Source organism: Sorex fumeus, unplaced genomic scaffold, assembly GCF_029834395.1.
Source record: "Sorex fumeus unplaced genomic scaffold, SorFum_2.1 ptg000063l, whole genome shotgun sequence".
NCBI classification, from domain to species: Eukaryota; Metazoa; Chordata; class Mammalia; order Eulipotyphla; family Soricidae; genus Sorex; species Sorex fumeus.
In genome coordinates this window covers 62,038,740-62,057,800 of record NW_026606120.1, presented here as the reverse complement: position 1 = coordinate 62,057,800, position 19,061 = coordinate 62,038,740, and the positions used below count along the sequence as shown (strand labels likewise).

General features: G+C 54.3%; 1 protein-coding gene across 1 annotated transcript; it reads right to left on the bottom strand.

Moving 5' to 3' along the window:
* Positions 1–7,916: 7,916 nt before the first annotated feature.
* Positions 7,917–8,364, bottom strand: CCDC182 (coiled-coil domain containing 182). The gene has a single exon (XM_056128134.1). It carries the CDS (start codon positions 8,362–8,364, stop codon positions 7,918–7,920), a length of 447 nt encoding a protein of 148 aa, XP_055984109.1. The 3' UTR covers position 7,917.
* Between the last annotated feature and the right edge of the window lie 10,697 nt (positions 8,365–19,061).

Genomic DNA, 19,061 nt, shown 5'->3' with positions numbered 1-19,061 from the left:
AGAGACAAGACAAATCCCCTTGGATGTGAGTCTTTGGAGCTTCTCCCCAGAAGTCTGAACTTGCCAACTTTTCTGAATGACCCTCCATGGGCCAGGCCCTCCCAGACTCCCTCATCTATGCTACTGGTGAGGAAAGAGACTGGACAGGTCCCAGCCTGAGACAAAGTTCCTGCCTTTGGCACAGCCCTGCAGGGCAGGAGGACACACAGGCTTCTGATTCCCCCTGGAATTGGCCTCCCCCCATTTTCCATTCCCAGCAGTCCTCGTTCCATCCCTTGCACCTGACCCCACATCCTGTCCCTCTGAGATCGAGGCTTCCCAGTGCATATGCCACGGTCTGCTTTGGAGTTTCGGGTAACATGGGTTTGGGGTCGCACACAAGAGTTCCTGTGATAGGATCTGTCCTTGCCTCAGGAAACCAAACCATCATGAACATCTCTGTTCTCCTGACCCCCGCCCGGCCCAGCTGCCCTGCACTTCCTGCTAACTCTCCTGACAACCCTGCCAGATAGGCAGAGTTGTTCTCCCCATGGGAGACAAGGTGAGACTGAAGTTGCAGACTGAAGTGGCTGTTGCCACTGGCCATGGGAGGCTAATTAAAACAAAATAAAATGGAAGATTTCATTCCTAAGTCCCACTGGCCGCGTTTCAAGTGCTCAGGAGTCACCTGTCTAGTACCAGGACAGCAATTGCGCAGAATCCACCGCCACAGTCATCCTCATGGAAAGCACTCCTGGTTCGGGCTATGCAAGGTGGTAAGGCTTCAGGGTTGGTCTCAAAATCAGGCTGCTGTGTCCGCAGGCACCCAAAGGCCGATGGACTGACTCCTGCCGTGATTGAAGGGAATTCGGAGGGTGGGAGAGACGAGAGGGTGGAAGTGGTCACAGCAGAGGAGGCTTCTGGAAGGGCAACCCAGACACGGGATCTGGAGCCACCCAGAGTCCCAGGACAGTTTCCCCTACAGGAAGGGAGGCTCACCTGTAGGAAAGGGGCTCACCTGAGCATTCTCTAATAGTCCTCCGAGGAGGGGGATCAAGCACAGAGCATGTGTCTTACACAGGCTGCTGAGCCCCAGAGATAATGAGACATGGGGGGAGGGAGGGGAGTGGGGACACTCTCCAGATCAACAAGGTCAGTATTCTGTCTGACTCAGTCTTGTTTGACTTGTCATTTACCGTGTGACTATTGTGTATTAATCTCTGAAGTAAGGACATCTTTGCCTCTAACCGGTATGTATAAAATATATGTGGTTTGTATAGATCCGAAACAAATTATGGAGCCCACATGACTGCAAAATGTCCCAACACTAAAATCCATTTCAAATGATCCCAGCCTTAATTTGCATCTTTCAATAATAATAGGGATTTAAAGTATCAGTCATAGCATTTCTTTATCCACTGTGTATTGAGACTTACACTTTATTTCTTAAACAGATTTACTGGGGGATTGGGGAGATAGCCCAATGAACGTGCCTTGCATAAGCGAGTCCCCAAGTTCTGTTATTATCATCGTATGACCCCAGCACCTCCAGATGAGGGCCCAGTACCTCCAGGCCTAAGCACTTAAGCAGCATGGCCCACTTTGCCAAGTCGAATATAGCTGGGAGTAACCCCCAGGACCCTGAACACCTGAGCTGGGAGTTCTCTCCAAATACACAGCTTTGAGATATAATTTATATACCATAAAATTAACTGCACAACAACTTTAGATCACTTTATCACTTGAAAAAGAAACTTCCTATCCAATTGCATAATCATTCCTAACTTCATACTCATGGTTCCTACCTCCAGTCATCTTCTTTCTTTCTCTTAGCTGTGCATCACATTAGACAGGGCATGCTGCGTGACAACTGGCATCTCTCCCTGAGTATAGAGTGTCACCCGCATTCATATTTTTGTTGCTACATTTCTTTGTGGGCTTGGAGCACAGCAGTAGGGCATTTGCCTTGCATGTGGCCGGCCCGACCGAGCCGGGTTCAATTCTTCTACCCTTCTTGGAGAGCCCAGCAAGCTACCGAGTATCTAGCCCACATGGCAAGCCTGGCAAACTACCCGTGGTGTATTTAATATGCCAAACACAGTAACAACAAGTCTCAAAATGGAGACATAACTGGGCCCGCTCGAGCAAATCGATGAACAACAGCACAGTGCTACAGTGCTACATTCCTTTGTATGAATATGCCACTTTGGGGTGTCCATGCATTGTTTCCACTTTGGGGCTATTATGAGTAAAGTCTCGAGCATTCATGAATGAGTTTTGTGGGTATACGTTTCCCTTCTCGGTCTATACCAAGGAAGAGATGGTAGCTCAGTGCTCAATGTGTTGACCTGCTTTTCTGGGGAAGTCGCTCAAACCCACCCTTGGTGGAAAATGCCCAGGATTGTTGCTCTGGGCTCTCTGGAACTGCTGGCTGTGTTGGATCAAATCTGGAGGTAAAGTGCCCTTTAGGAATGACCCTTCACAGGCCCACACCCTTGCTTCCCACCCAGCCACGCCAAGCTCTGAGATCTCTCTTCCGTGTGCAGGGGCCACCCCACGCCTGCCTCAAGTGAGCTGTCCTGCACTGCAGACTTCCTGCAGACCGGGGAATCTGGTTGGTTCCCATGGCTGCCATAGGCTTTCCTCAGATCTCCGTAGCCCTTGGGGTGGGGGCGTGCTCACACACACACCCCCGCTTGGCAGCTTGTAGGAAGCCTCTGAGAACTGCGGCTATTGGCAGGGAGAACCCCATCTGTTATTTTGTCTTCTGTTTGAAAACTACCAAGTGAGCAGTTGGGGTACTCAGTACTCTCCCTGGATGGGAGTGGAGTTGGAGAGAGGTACCCGTCTTACAAAGCTTCCTAGCAGGTCCTGTCTTGAGGTGTCTTCTGATCTGTAAGACGAGGTGTGGCCAGATCAGGAATCCCAACTGTGCAAGGAGCTCAAAAGTTGCTCAGAAAAGGCCTCCTTCTTATGTCACCTTGTTAACTTGAGGGGATGGAGCCCAGGGCCCAGGGTCAGCCTGTCCAGTGGGGGAGGGCAGGCCAGCACTTGGGTAAAAGGGATCACAGAGATGCATGTGGTGGCAGAGACACCCCCCCCCCCCGCCACTGTCCTTGCTTCCTGCCCTGAGCCCGTGTCCCCCAGGTCCTCCTGCCATGCATGTGTCCAGTACAGTGATGGAGTGTACCAATTGATGAGGGACTCGGGGTTCCCAGGGGACACAGAAAGCATCCCATTTCAAGGACTTCTAAGGATGGGGGTCCTATGCACAGCTGTGATCTGAGAGGGACTATTGGGGGTTGGGGGAAACTTCCCAGCATCTTTGAGTCATCAGAAGTCTCTGGGCTACTAGGTGTGAAGAAGGATGATAGAGGGTTAAATGCAGGAAGTGGATTCGCACCCACAGAGGGATGTGTCACTTCATCCAACTGTCTCACCAGTTGCCAGATTTATGTTCCCACCCAGTCATGCCACAACAGTGGGGTGGGGAGGAGAGGGGTGGCCTCCCCACCTGACCACGTGCTCTTCCTGGGCCTACAGCAGTAGCCATCAGCGAGGGGGTGACTGTAGTCCTCGCTGACCGCAGGGTTTGGTTCCGTCTCCTGTAACCCAGAGGAAAGGAGTCTTGGAAGGACCAGCCCCCGCTTCTCTCTTCCTCAGGAGTTCCTTCCTGCCTAAGAGTCTGGTGGGGCTTGGAGGTTGGGGGTCTTAGGGCCTGGGGGCTGGAACCCTGGCAGGGTTGAGTACCCAACCACATCAGAGAGACCTCAGCTGTGTGGTCAGAAGAGAGACTTTGCTGGATGAAGTGAGCACCTGGTTGGCAGCTGAAAGCTCTCACTAGAGGAGGAAGCAGAGAAAACCACACGAGGGCCTGGGCTTGTCCTCTGCGGACAGGGCTGCACCTGGGCCCTCCAAGGGGGGAAACACCGCAGCTTCCTGCCTCTTCTACCAGGGAGTCGTTGTTGTCATCATCTCATCATTGTTGTCCTCCTCCTCCTCCTCCTCCTCTTCTTCCTCCCCCCCCCCCCCAGCAAGTGCCTGGGGCCAATCCCACAGAATCTTCCAGCACAGGGGTCTTGCTGTGAACTCCAAGGTGTGCCTCAGGTTTTTTTTTTGGGGGGGGGGGTTGTTTTGCTTTGCTTTGTTTGGCTTTTTGGGTCACACCCAGCGATGCACAGGGGTTACTCCTGGCTCTGCACTCAGGAATTATTCCTGGCGGTGCTCAGGGGACCATATGGGATGCTGGGAATCGAACCCAGGTTGGCTGCGTGCAAGGCAAACGCCCTACCCACTGTGCTATCACTCCAGCCCGTGCCTCAGTTTTTAGGTCTGTCATGGGGAAGGGTTGCCGAGCCTGTCAGGGTATATTGAGGAGTGGTGGGGCAGCAAGCACAGCATGGCAGACCCTAGTGACAGGTGACACAGATATAGCCTCATGTCCAGACTCAAATGAGCAGGTGAGGTCCCGGGCCCCTCACAGCAGCTATGCATTCTCATGCCTTCCAGGTTCTCTCCCAGGAGTCAGCCAAGGGACTAAACTTTCTTTGAAATGTGCATGATTTGGGAGCCAGAGATAGTGCCGGGGAAAGGTATTTCACTGCACTATACAAAAGAGCAACCCAGGTATGGTTCAAAATCCTTCCAAAATGAGCAAGATTTAGACTGCTGAGTGACCCCTTTCTGCGCAGACACGGAAGCAGCAGCCCGTATGGTTTGGGTCCCTGCAGGTCCCTCACTGGCAGTCACCTGCCACCAACACCACTGGAACAACACCCTTGCTGCTGCTGTGGGCCCACTCTTTTTCACAAGGAAGAGACCCTACTCTAAGCAGCACTCCCGGGGTGCCTGCCCCCCACTTGCTCACTCCTCACCCCAGGAAAGGGGAGTGAGCTGGCCTGGCAGACTGGGGAGAAAGCACAGTACTCGCTGCCCGCCTGGCTCTCCCGCTCACAGCAGCAGCCGCGCCCCACTGCCCCCCACACCAGGGGACCTGAACCCTGCGTCAGATTTGGGGCAGCATGACTGACAGACCGACCCTCAACACCCTCCCAAGTAGATTTATTCGCTGGGAAGCGGATCCCACGTGCCTTTCCCCTCGTACCTAATGGAAGCCTGGAGGAAGGAATGCTGAACCTCAAACCCAAACACAGTCAGATCTTCCCATGCAGAAGGTCACTAGCAGGTCTCTCCTCAAACCGTCCTCAGGTGAACCTGGGATGTGGCACCAGTGTAGAAAGCAATCCTGGGACGTGTGGGGCTTGAGTTTCATCCCGGGCATTGCATGCACCCCTGCCCTGAGCACTCAGAGTGTTCCATATAAGAAAAGTCCCAGGAGAGAGAGAGAGAGAGAGAGAGAGAGAGAGAGAGAGAGAGAGAGCAGTGGGCTGAGCTGATGCTTTGCCTGCATGAGACCCTGGGCTCCTCTAGCTTCAGCTTCATGTTCCCTGAGCATAGCCAGGAGCCAGCCCTGAGCACAGAGCAGGGAGTACCCTAACACCCCTCCCCCCAAATAGAAACAAATGTCCTCAGTTCCTTTGGTCATGCTTCATCCCCAGGGCCTGCAGACTTCTCTGCCTAGGGGCCCTCTAAACATGGTCCTGGACTAGCCACGGTGTGGAGGATGCCTTCCCGGAGCTGACCCTTCCTGCTCCGTCAGACACTGCTGAAGGCACAGCCACTGAGGCAGTAGTGACTATTCTGTGAGAATTGGCACTAGACCCAGCACCTTCCACCAGCGAAGCCAATTTGTTGTTTGTTTGGGGCCACACCTGGCAGTGCTCCCTGGGGTCCCAAGGGTGGAAAATGAATGCAAAGTCTGTGCTCAGTTTTGTTAGCATGCTCTCTCTCTCTCTCTCTCTCTCTCTCTCTGTCTCTGCATAGGGGAAGGTGATTTTTAAACCTCTTCTGATAAACCACATCTTGTCAGTTTCTCCTAGATACATGCAGATGTGTCTACAAGGGCCAGGGGCATGGGACGCCGTTCATAAAACTTCCCTCTCAGCCACCACTCACTTCCAATTTCAGTACTCCCCTATTCTAGTTACACAAGAGGAACTACTTAGCAACTTACTGACAAGGCTTCTAAAAGTATTCCACTAGGAGTGGAACCTCTGAAGTCAGACCTCCAAAATTCAAATTTCAACTCTACCGTTGATTAGCTGTGTGACTTTGAGCAGATTAGCTAGTCTCTCTGAGCTTTGGCTTCCTCTGTATCTCAGCGAAAGCAATAATACCTTCAAAGGACCAAGGCTGGTGTCCAGTGTAGCACACTTATATATTTTATAGTTACAAGCTAGTCATAGTAATAACAGCCTTGCTAGTATTACTGGCTCTGTCGCCACTTCAGCAAAGCCTTCTGAAGAGAAGAGAAGCCGCCCAATTAAGGAGGATTGTAGCCCTTCAGGGTCGAAGGCTGAGGGATGGAGATTTCAAGTCACACTAAGTCAGGGAGTTCTGCAAAGGTCAGCTCGGAAGAGGCAGATACGAGAGTCTTGTGCGGGGTGGGTGTGAAGGGCTGACGCATTTGGGTTGAACTGGAACAGCGGAGGGGGCCCAGGCTGTGGGTCAGGCCCCTTGGCCTCCAAGACCCTCCCGTCTGCAGAGAGAGAGAGGAGGAGCAGGCATAGAGAGGGCTGTGGGGTGGGTGGAGTGAAAAGGTTCATGGGCAATAAAAATGATCACAGGGACATTGGGGCTCCACAGAGTCACCAACGGGACAGTCTTGCTATTCTGCAGCCATGGGACAGGAAACAGCTGGATGTGAGGCCCTGGGGGTGGCAGAACAGCAGGTGAGCAGAGGGCACTGGGCTGCCCCACTGCCCAGCACTGAATGGTCGGAGAAAGGGCCTGCCCTGGGAGGGGAGGGGAGAGCACCAAGGTGCCCGTAAGGGTTGCTTGCCCCTAAGAGGCTGGGCACCGTGACAGTCTCAGTGCCTGAGGGCAGATGGGAGATTCAGGTCCATGATGTTAGAACCCACCTTCTTAAACAAAACGCTTTGAAGGGGTCAGGGAGCCAGAGAGAGAGCACAGCGGGTAGAAGGGCGATCATCTTGCACAAGGACAACCTGGGTTTGATTCCTAGCATCTCATATGGTCCCCCCGCCCCCCCCCCCCCCCACACACACACAAAGGCTACCAGGAGTGGTTCCTGAGCGCAGAGCCAGGAGTAAGCCCTGAGTATTGCCAGGTGTGGCCCAAAAACAAACAAACAAAAAAAGGGAGGGGGTGGTGAGGGTTGTTGTTCAGTGGCAGACACCCAGCTCAGGTGTGTGGAGCCCTGAGTGACCTACACACACACACACAAACACACAAACACACACACCTCCTCTGTGTCTCTCTAGGCTGTCACCCCTGAGGTGCCGGGCATTCACAGGGCTCCCCCCAGCAGACCTCTAAGAACCTGGGGGTCTTCATTGGCTGGGACACTGACTAAACGCAGAAGGGTGCAACCACGGCAGGGGAGAAGTGAGACGAGACCTTGAGGGGCGTGAGCAGATGCCAACAAGGGTCTGCCGCAGACCAGACCAGACCAGATCCCACGACGCCTGGCACACGGACGGGCTGGCGCGTGCTGGGTAAACCGAGGCAGCAAACCTCGAGATTCTGAAGTCATGCAAGGAAAAGTGAAGTCCCTTCAACAGCACAATCCATTTAAGGCGAAAACAGAAACAGGTCCCACATTGGAACACCGTCACCATCCCACGCAGGGACACGGTTCCAAGGATAGGCGGGAGGCAGAGGGGTCTGACCCACCCCAGCCCCTCTTTAGGAACTTAGACTGGGGGTCTGGCCGCCTCTCGGTAAGCTGTTATTTACGCGGAAGAAAGAGGGAACGGGACGCGGACGGAGAGGGACTTGGACAGGACTTGTCCTGGCGCGAAAATCAGCTCCACCGGCGGCTGGCTGGGCGGGGGGTGGACCGTTGCAGAGGCGGCCTCAGTGGGCCTGGCCGCTCCGGGGCGAGCCCCTGGCCAGCAGCGCGCACTCCAGCCGCTGGCAGTGCTCCCGCAGCTGCTTCTCGCGTGGCAGCAGGAAGGTGAGCACCTTGTTGCGCACCACGCCGCGGTCCTCCTCCTCCCGCAGCCGCTGCTTGACGCGCGCCGCCTGCTCGCGCTGCTGCGCCAGGGCCCCGCTCATCTGGCAGAAGGCCTCCTCCAGGGCGCGGATGGCCGCCAGCGCCTCCTTCTTGAAGTCCTCCAGCTCCCGCTGCACGCCCGCCACCTTCTGCGGCAGCACCTCCAGGTCGGCGGGCAGCGGTGGGCAGCCCGGCCACGACGCGGGGATGGAGAAGTCCCCCGACTGCAGGCCGCTCTCCACCATCTTCTTCCCCTGGAGGGTGTTCACCTTCATGAGGATGGAGCTGGCCGGGTAGCAGGGCTCCATCGGCCCTGCCCAGCTTCCGCAACCCGGGAACAGTGACCAGCAGGTCACTTTGCTTTTATTTCCTCCACCCCTTTTTAAAAAATTATTTCTTGGACTAGAGATAGTCCTTTGGGGTGGACAAAGCCCGCCCACTGTGACATCAGCACCCCTTCGTCCAACCGGGAGGAAGGGCACAAAAGGCTTATTTGCATACCCTAGCCCCCTTGGGTTGGCTTAGCTCCTCTCCTGCCCAAGTTGGTCCTCTCCTGAGAAGGGGAGTTGTGTTCCCTCATCACTGCTCGGAACCAGAGTCAGACTTTTTTTGTTGGCTTAGTTGGGGACCACACTCAGAGACGCTCAGAGTTACTCCTGGCTCTGCACTCAGGAATCGCTCCTGGCAGTGCTTGGGGAACCAGATGGGATGCCAGGGAGCAACCCAGTTGGCCACGTGCAGGGTGCAGGGCAAGTGCCCTGCCTGCTGTACTATCACTCCAGACCTCAAACTCTTTTGTTTATTTGTTTGGGGGAGGGGGGCACACACAGCAGTGCTCAGGGCTTACTTCTGGTTCTGGACTCAGGGGTGCCAGGGATGAAACCCTGGTCCCTGTGGGCAAGGCAAACAACTCCCCCTCTCTCTGGCTTCTCAACCTCTCTTTTCATCCTAGGGGCTAACAAGACCCAGAACCAGGAAAGACAGGGGTCCCGAGGAAGGTAGGTCTGGCCAGTTGACCGGCAGCTAAGATTAGGGTAGTCCCCATGTAGTCAAGTGGTCGAAAGGATCTCAGAATAGTTTGTGGGCTTTGGTGCCTTCCTCATGAGTGAAATAATATTGTGAGAGAGGATGTTTAATCCTACTTCTAGTTCTAAGAGACTGAGAGGATACTTTCTGATTCCAACTCTATGTTCTCATAATGATGCCAAAATTCTAGATCATCTGAGAAGTTTGGAAAATAATGAACTTAGAAGGGCCAGGGAGATGGGTCAAAGATCTAGAGTGCAGGTGTATGTGTGGGAACCTGGGGGCAGATCCCAGGCACCACTGGGAGTGGACAGTGAGCACAGCCAGCTCTGTTCTTCCCTAAGCGAGCTTCAGTTTCGATGTGGGGCCCGCAGCAGGGGCGGATGCAGCAGATGCCCGGTCATCCAGTAAGTACTTACTGAGCACCAGGACCAGGGGACAAGCATGAGCAAAGCATGCGGTCCCTCCTCCCTGCAGATGACAGTGGCTCTGGCACTTTTTACTCATCATTTACCGCAAAGGAAACAGGTCTAGTCACCAACATGTTTTTTAGTCAGACACAAACCTGCAGATCTCAGTCTCCTGCCCACCGTTTTCTCTCAGCCTTTGGTCTAGGCATTTCCCTACCAGCAGCCTTATTCAGTCCATCCAAAGCTGGACTGGGGGTTATTTCACTCAAACTGGTTCCTGTTCCAGAATTACCAACAGGTTAATACAGCCTTCTCGGAGGGCTGGCACGTGGCTCAGTGAAAGAGCATTTGTCCTATGTGAGGAGGCCTGGGCTCATCCCTGGCACCAGGAAAAGGAAGGGAAGGATGGAGGGAGGGAGGAAGGAAGAAAGAGGGGGAGGGAGGGAGGAAGGAAGGAAGAAAAGAAGGAGAGAGAAAGGAAGGAAGGAAGGAAGGAAGGAAGGAGAGAGGAAGGAAGGAAGGAAGGAAGGAAGGAAGGAAGGAAGGAAGGAAGGAAGGAAGGAAGGGAAGGAGGATGGGAAGGAGGGAGGGAGGGAGGGAGGGAGGGAGGGAGGAAAGAAGGAAGAAAGGAAGGAGAGAGAGAAAGGATGGAAGGAAGGAAGGAAGGAAGGAAGGAAGGAAAGAAGGATAGAAAGGAGGAAGGGAGGGAGGGAGGAAGGAAGGAAGGAAGGAAGGAGAGAGAAAGGAAGGAAGGAAGGGAGGAAGGAAGGATAGGAAGGAGGGAGGGAGGGAGGGAGGAAGGAAAGAAGGAAGGAAGGAAGGAAGGAAGGAAGGAAAGGAGGGAGGGAGGGAGGAAGGAAGGAGAGATAAAGGAAGGAGAGAGAAAGGAAGGAAGAAGGAAGGAAGGAAGGATAGAAGGAAGGAAGGAGGGAGAGAAAGGAAGGAAGGAGGTAAGAAGGAAGAAGGAAGGAAGGAAGGATAGAAGGAAGGAAGGATAGAAGGAAGGAAGGAGAGAGAGAAAGGAAGGAAGGAGGTAAGAAGGAAGAAAGAGAAATAAGGAAAGAGGAAAAGGAAAGGAAGAAAAAGAAAGGAAAGAAAGAAAGAAAGAAAGAAGGAAGGAAGGAAGGAAGAAAGAAAGAAAGAAAAAAAGAAAGAAAAGAAAGAGATTTCTTCAGAAGAAATGTAAATGCTCTGAACTTCGCTAGTGTTCCACGCATCCACCCCAACCTTGGGACTGAGGAAAGATAGCCTAATAGTGTAGGTAAAGGTAAAGGCCTTTACCTTTAAAAAACAGTGAAGTAAAAATGCTTCCACTTTTTCAGGGCCATGTGGTGGCAGGGATTAAGCTCAGGACTTCCCATATGCTACACAAGGGTCATCTCCCCGTCCTGCCCTCTGCCATACTGGACATTGCGAAAGCAGGGCAGGCAGAGGCCCTTTCCTGCTCACGCTTCCCACACACCCCGGGACGCACCCCCAGGGCAGTCAGTCAGGGAGCTGGTGATGTAGACAGTACAGGGGCTAAGGTACTTGTCTTACATGCGGCTGAGCCTGGTTCAGTCCCTGGCACTGCATGATCCCCAAGCACAGAGCCCCCAAGCTCTGCTGGGTATGGAACTGAAAAGAAAGCTACCCCCTCTCCCCCGCCAAAAAAAACCCTACATCCTCTGAGATGCAGACGCCCTTGCTAGCCTGCTTTGCAGTAGACATGAGGGCTTTTTGTAGGAAGACTGTGATCAGACTAAGTAGAATTCTGAATCTCAAGACAAGAACAGCAACTGCAATGACGGGATGGTGAAGAGCACTGTCATAGGAGTCAGAGAGGTGAAGCCGGAATTCCCGTGTGAGCCGAGTGCAGTCATCCGTGCTGAGCTGGGAGCCTGTCGGAGGCCTCTGACCTTAGTCCTTCCTTCCAGCCTCCCCTAGAGCACTCAAGTCCTCTCCCTCTCCGCGTAGCTAGGGGGCATCTTCCCTCAGGTGACCACCTCCCCAGAGCAAAAAGAGCCCAGGGTCCTAGGGTCTGCACATCCCAGCCCTCAGACCACCAGGGGAGACGCTGCCCTTCCCTGGTGCCGGGAGGCAGGCCTGGCTTTCCCTCTGATGCGATGCCACCTACTGGCCTGAGCGGGAGCTGCACCCACTGTACTCCTGGGACCCAGAGGGTTGCATCCACGGCAATCAGAGGGTCTGAGGGGAATGACATGGTGTGTGTGTGTGTGTGTGTGTGTGTGTGTGTGTGTGTGTGTGTGTGTGTGTGTGTGTGTGTGTGTGTGTACGCTCATGCTGGTTGGTTGGATGTAAAGCAGGATCTCAGTGTTTCTTCACTCAGGAAAAGGAAGAGTTCTTTTGTCTTCTGCTCTCCCCTCCTCCTCCCTCCCTCCTTCCCTCACTCCCTCCCTCCCTCCCTCTCTCTCTGCCTCCTCTTTCCCTCTCTCTCTCCCTCTCCATCATTTTCTCCCCTTCTCTCTCTCCCCCTCTCTCCCTCCCACAGACTGGTGGAAGTGATAACCAGAACTACGAGAGAAGCAGTGAAGTGAAGACAGAGTCCCTTCCCTTTGGCGGAGCTGTTTGTTGGGGGTGGGGAGTCTCACAGGAGGCTCAGGAGGCCCAGGGCCCCTCCCTAGTCCAGCGGCTCAATTAGGGGGTCTGAGGACTCAGTACTGCTTGGTCCCTGTGGTGACAGGAGTCACTCAGGATACCTGGCCATTGTGGGGGGGAGGGGGGAGCAGGGCTGGGGGTCTCCAAGGCCTTTACAAATAAATGCTCAGAGAACCATGTGGTACTTGGCATTATGCAGGCCAGCACCCTGCCCCTGCACCAGCTCTCTGGGGTGCCTTATAAGAAGGCTTTAATTTCCTTCTCCTCAGAACTGCCAGGACTGTGTCCCCTCCTGAGCCTCAGCAGCTGTGAGAGTAAACACGTGTCCTGTCAGGAGAAGACCCAGACTGGGCAGGTCTGGAACCTAGGGATCACCCCAGCAAGAGCAACTCAGAAAGTTCTAGAAGTTTCATAATCCAAGAGTGTGTTTTTCTCACAGATGTCCTTCCACACATCAGAGGAAAACACAAACACCCCTTGATCTCCATCCAGGGGGTCAGAGAGAAGAATTCTAACCCGATCTACTGGGCCTGTCTGGGTCCCGTCATGTCTGTCATTGGTTCTGTTTTAGAAGTTTCATGGCCATGGTACTGGAGTAATATAGTACAGTAGGTAGGGTGCGTGCCTTGCCCACAGCCAACCCAGGTTCGATCCCCGGCACCCCGTATTGTCCCCCGAGGACTGCTAGGAGGGATCTGTGAGTGCAGAGCCAGGAGGAACCCCTGAGCACAGGGGGAGTGGCCCCAAAACAGAGGTCCATGACCCATGTCACAAATAAGGGGGGTGAGAGGCAGTGATGCCACAGAAATACAGATGTATGGAGGCAAAATTCTGTCTGATTGGAAAGGAACCTGGGAACAGGTGTTCCAGCACTCGTGCCTCTCACATAAAGAGCCTGGTCCTTCAAAGAAGAGGCCTGGCAGTGCCTCTGCCCCTGCCCTGCCCTGCCCATGGGACCCAGTACAGTCACAGGGCACACACCTACAGCATGTCTGTGTCAGGCTTCCAGACTCAGTACCACACACACACACACACACACACACACACACACACACACACACATACACAGGTGGGATGGGCTACTTCCCAGAGCACTGCACATGTAACACACGTCCCCTCCTGGGTCTGAGCTGCCCTCAGATTCAAGTTTCCACATACAGGAACAAAACTGAGTGGGTGTTTTCTTTTTTTCCAAAGCAAGAAAGGGAAAGATGGTCAGCCAGCTGTGAGTTTCATCCTCAAAAAATATGCTACTTGGGACTGGAGCAATAGCACAGCAGGTAGGGTGTTAGCCTTGCACACGGCCAACCAGGGTTCGATTCCCAGCATCCCATATGATCCCCCGAGCACTGCCTGGAGTAATTTCTGTGTGCAGAGCCAGGAGTAACCCCTGTGCATTGCTGGTTGTGACCTTAAAAGCAAAAAAAAAAATGCTACTAGACAAGAAAACCCAAGCAAAGACTGTGTGAAGCCCCAGAGGAGCCGAGGTCCTTCACTCACAGCTTCTGGCGGGGGAGGCAGCTCCCAGGAGCCCCTTCCAACTGGTCCCGCGCGTCAAGAAGCTCCAAGAGGCCGGAGCCTGTCTCTGCTGTGCACCTGCCCGGGTTTGGTAGCCCCAGCATGGCTGGAGAAGCTCCCCACAAAATAAACATCAAAAGACAAATAAAGCTGGCCTGCCTCCATGCTCTGCTCTGGAGTTGTCCACACCTCCTGCGTGGATGTACAGTTTGCTCTCCTCTCTCCTGTTTCCTAAATTAAGGCATTTTTTAACTTCACTGTTTTTAAAATAGGGCCAGAGCAATAGTACAGCAAGGAAGGCACTTGCCTTGCATGTGGCAGACCCAGGTTCAGTCCCCGGCACCCTATAGAGTCCCCCGAGCTCGCCAGGAGTGATCCCTGAGCACAGAGTCAGGGTAAGCATTAAGCATGGCCAAGTGTGGCTCAAAATCAAATGAGTCTCTCGTTCCTCATCCCCAAGGGTGGGGTGGGATGGGCTACAGGGAACACTAGCAAAACTCAAAGGCAATCTCTCATTGTCAAGAGCCCCTCCCCACGGGTGTACTCGGTGGGTCTGGGGTCATTCCTGGCCATGTTCAGCTATGACAGTGGCCACCAAGGCCATGTTAGCAGTGCCCAGGGACCTTCAGGGCTACCGCTGGTGACTGGGGGCCACATGGTGCTGGGGATTAAACACACCTTGCCACATGACACACATGGGCCATCTCCCCCCACCCCCCACCCTCGCTGCTAAAGCAAAACCAAGGGGCCCTTTCCTGCTCACGCCTCCTAGACCCCTCCCCCGGGCTGTCCCTCTATGGCAGCTGCCAGGCCAGGTCAGGGCGAGATGCTGCCACCCAGATGCACACCCGGCACCAGCACCTCTCAAAACCCAGCCCTGGGAGGAGTCGTTCCAGCCTTCCACCAGCCAGCCTCAGCCAGCTCCCCATTCCTTCCTCCTGATGCCCAGTTCCATCATTCGCTGGGGCCCAGACCTCTCCACTGAGCCAATTGAAGGGGACAAACAAGGAAGAGGCGAGCCTTCCTTGGGGTGGGGGGATAGTGAGGGGCAGTCAGACACAGCAGCTCTGGGCTGTGGAGGAAGGGGTGTGGTGGTGAGAGCAGGGAGCACAGTGCTCAGGCAGCACTGGAGGACAGACCTGGGGGAAAGCATGTGGAAAGGCTCTGAGGCAAAAGCAGGCCAGAAACCCCAAAAGGTCTAGGAGGGTGGAGGGGACCGGCAGTGAGCAGACAGCCTCTGGCCCCTGGGAGCAGGGGCAGGGCCGAGGGACGATGTCACCCGGGCTGGGGCCATTAAGGGTGACTGTCCCTGAGCACGATTTCCACCCCTGATGCCAGCATTCCCGTCTGGGGAATGGGGACAAGGTAAAGACGGGTGTGGGACTGAGAACCCAACCTGGTGCTGTTCAACATGATTGATTAACCCAGATTCCGAGCCCCAAGGCACGGGGCTAAAAATACCTGCTTCCCCCGGCGACGCAGCAGCTGCCACCCGGCCGCTGCTACCCATCGCCATTTGTCATCAGTTGACACTCAGAGGGAGTGTCCACCGGCCAGAACATCTGCAAGAGACAGACTCGCCCACAGACCCTGGGCAGCTGGTCACCGGGAACTGGCCAGGGTGCCTTCCTACCTGAGCCCCAGTATCATCCCTGAGCCCTGCCTGACCCACCCCTGCTGGGCCTGTCCCCTGCCCACCACCTGCCAGGGCCTCCTCTTTCCTCCTGGACCTCCACTGCACCCATCTTGGAGGGGGGGCGGGGAAGGAGAGCATTTTGGGGTGCAGGAGCGTAGGCTGCCAAGCTTCACAGCCCTGCAACCCTGCACCGGGATCAGAGCCATCAGGCGGAGGCCCTGCCAGCCGGCAGCACGTTAATTAAAATCTGCAAAGTTTCCTGGTGGGAGCAGAGCTGAGGCCACAGAGCAGGCCTTGCCCAGGAGGAAGGAGTGCTGGGCCTGCCTGGCCGGTGGCACTGGCCCTGCTCCCGCCCCAGAGGCTCCGACTGGGCCAGGCAGGTCCAGTGACGTCTGTCCAGCAGCCACTGCCTCTGCACCGGGGCCAGAACCACCTGGAATATCAGGACACTGATATTAAAAAAAAAAAAAAACTCTTTGGTCAAGCCCTTCCCATTTCCCCTGATTTCCCTCCTCCCGCAGAGACTGGGGCCGACACATCCTTCCAGATCTAGAACGAGGTTGGCAGGCGCTGCGGTGCTGAACGAATGGTCAACAAACTTTGTTGCAGGAAAATATCAGGGGGAAAATGAGAGTGTGTTTCCGATTCCAACGTTCTTCTGTAAACCAGGAAAAAGACTGTTTTCAACATCCTATTTTCCCCCACCACGTAAGGGATTCCTGATCTATCCTGAGCCTGCACCAGTGCTGGGGTGGTCCTTCTGTGCCGTTAAGGACACCGGGGTGTGGGGGGCACTGAGGGTCTGGGGGAAGCCACCCAGAGGCCAAGGACCTAGAAGGGCTCTGTGGGAGTTCTTGTTGTGGGGGAGTAGGAGGCAGGGGTGCAGTTTGGAAGCGAGTCTTGGGCCTGGGGTAGGGAGGAGGGGGAATGGAGCCGTGAGGGAGGAGGAGGGGTGTGCATGGCTGATCCTCTGACCCCACCAGGAGAGAGGGGAGACAGGCCTCTGCAGCAGCCCCACGCTATGGAACGCTGGAGTCAGGTAACTTCCCTCTGGGGAGACTCCTCCTGTATGTTGGGGTGTCAAGCTGAATTATGTGAGCTTTGCAGCCAAATCCCCTCCTTCCTGGGTTACTTAAGTGTCTGCCTGGCGAGGCCGGGGATTACTGATGACAGACACTAGGGCCTGCCTAGCTGCTCCAGAAAGAGAAGCTTTGATCACCTGGAAAACTCCAGACACCAGGACTCCTAATGATGAGTAATGAGCTCCAACCACCGGAAAGTTACCCAGTGCCCGCCATGGGGACGCACGTCACTTCCTTGGAAACCTTGAGGGCCAGAGGTTCAGGGCTCTATCAGTCACCTGGGGGCCTGAGGAGAACCCAACCCCACATCCACCATCCCCTGCTCCTACCCAGTGTCCCTGCCCACTGCTTAGGTATGAGGTGTCTGGGCCCAGGATGCCCATTGTCCCAATGGCTAGCATCCATCTTTCCTTCTCATTGGTCACTCTCCCATTCTGTACTCAGAACACATCCATTGGGGCCCCGTGAAACCAGGCCTGAGGGTCCCTACATGGGGCAGGAGCCGCTCAAGATGGGATTTCTGGCCCAAAGGCATGGTATCTGCTCTGGGCTCAGACTCTTGAGCTCAGCGTCACCAGGGCCCTGTGTTGTGGTGTGTCAAGATCACCTGGAGCCGGGAACTCTGCTGGATTGCCCCTTCTCCTGATGGGGACAAGGAGTGGGGCAAGAGACCCACAACAGTCCCAGGCCTGAGTCACACCCATGTCCCTTCATCTGGGAGTCCGTCCTGTGCAGAGGATGCCAGGAACAAGTCAGCCCCCAGCCCCCACCCCACCTCCACCCTTTTTGGCTTCTCAGTCGCGGTGATTCTCAGTCTGGGGCTTACACTGTCATCCCGTTAGGACAGTGTTACGAGTAACTGGCACTAGGACAGAAGATTCTCGAGATTCTAATACAGAAGGTCTTGGGAGACTGAAATGAAAGTGATCAACCATCTTAATTTGTCCCAGATTAAAGGAGCCCCCCCATGTGAGATTTGGTGGGGAAGCCCCTACCCACGCAGTGCTCAGAGGCCCAGGATGATTTTCAGTGATCCTCGGCCTGGTTTTGCTTGGGCTAAGCAGAGCTGTGGGTCACCAGGGCCACCTAAGAATGCCCAGGGATCAAACAGTGGCGGGAATCAGATGTGGGGCTCCCCTGTGCCTGGCATACACTCTGCCCTTTGAGATCTCTCCCTGGGCCTGACACTTTCTGCTTTAATCCTGGACAGCCCTCGAGCTAGCCAGCATGAGTCCACATGCCCAAGTGTAACCCCAGCAGCTCTACAACTGGGGATCCCCAGCACCCCACAACCAAATGCATGGGAGCACCCCAGTTAAAACTTCAGCACAATCCAGGCCTCCAGCAGACACAGTGACTCCTTGAGCATGTGAGAGCCAGGGGCAGCCCAGGAAAGTCGTCAAGGACAGTGAAGGGAAGGGGAAGGTGTCACAGACATCATGAATGCGGTCGTGCTACAGAACGGGAGTTAGTGGCCAAAGGGTTCTAAGGGGTGTGCTAACCAAGGAAGAGGAATATGCCTGTGTGGCTGGGTGTGAGGGGTAAGAGAGGGGTGCTAAAGCCACACACACATCCCAGGATGTGCTGGCTCTGACCACCTGCATGTTTCACTGGCATCTGACTGTGCAGCTGGGGGGTGAGAGTTAATACTTTTAGGGGACTTAATGAAGAGAAAGGCTGGAGCAATAGCTCAGCGGGTAGGGCATTTGCCTTGCATGAGGCCGAACCAGGTTCGATTCCTCCATTCCTCTCAGAGAGCCCGACAAGCTACCGAGAGTATCCCGCCCGCACGGCAAAGCCTGGCAAGCTCTCCGTGGCATATTCAATATGCCAAAAACAGTAACAAGTCTCAAAATGGGATATTACTGGTGCCCACTCAAGCAAATCCATGAACAATGGGAGGACAGTGCTACAGTGAAAAGAAGAGAAAAGTGAAACAGGATCAGGGTTCTGTCCTCTGAGTGTGCTCCAGTAACTGGCTGGGATGGGTTTTCCAAAGAGCTCTCTGCAACAGAAGATGTTGACCTCAAGGTTATCAGGATCGGGGTCTTGAGGCGCCTTTATTTGTCCACACATACATGAGATAAATCTTTTTGTTTCTTACAGTGCTTCTCCACTCTGCCTCTCCTACAATGGGATATTGCATTTGATGTAAGATTCACACACACACACACACACACACACACTCAAGCACACTTGCCTCGGATGTGGTTATGAGACTATGATGGCTGGAACAATGGCAGCCATGCTGCAGACATGGGGCAGAAAGCCTAAGGGTGAAAATCCAACTGTGCTAAAGATAAGAACTTAGAAAGATAGTCTTTATTCACCAAGTCACTACACAAAACCTCAATTATCTTCCTTCAATCCAATTGCTATGTAATTAAATGTCTTTCTTGCTCAAAGAACTATCATCTAGTTTTCTGCTCATTGCTGTCAAAGTCATCATGGATGTTAGAAAAGGCCTAGAAACTGGTATTTTTATCAAGATGCCAAAGCCTCTTTCTGCAGCTTTAGGTCAATGTAGTTTACCCAGAAATTCTTCAGGGTAATGCTCAGGCCAGCAGCAGCTGGCATTACCAGGGACTTGACTTGGGCCTGAAACGATAAGAGAGTGGAGAGGGACCTTGCCTTGCACACAACCAACCCAGGTTCCATCCCCAGCTCTACATATGGTTCTCTGAGATGCACTAGGAGTAATCCCTGAGCACAGAGCTAGGAGTTAGCCCCAAGCA

What these genes read in the sequence shown, in the direction of transcription:
- CCDC182 (XM_056128134.1), bottom strand. Translation starts at nt 8,364, where the DNA reads ATGGAGCCCTGCTACCCGGCCAGCTCCATCCTCATGAAGGTGAACACC.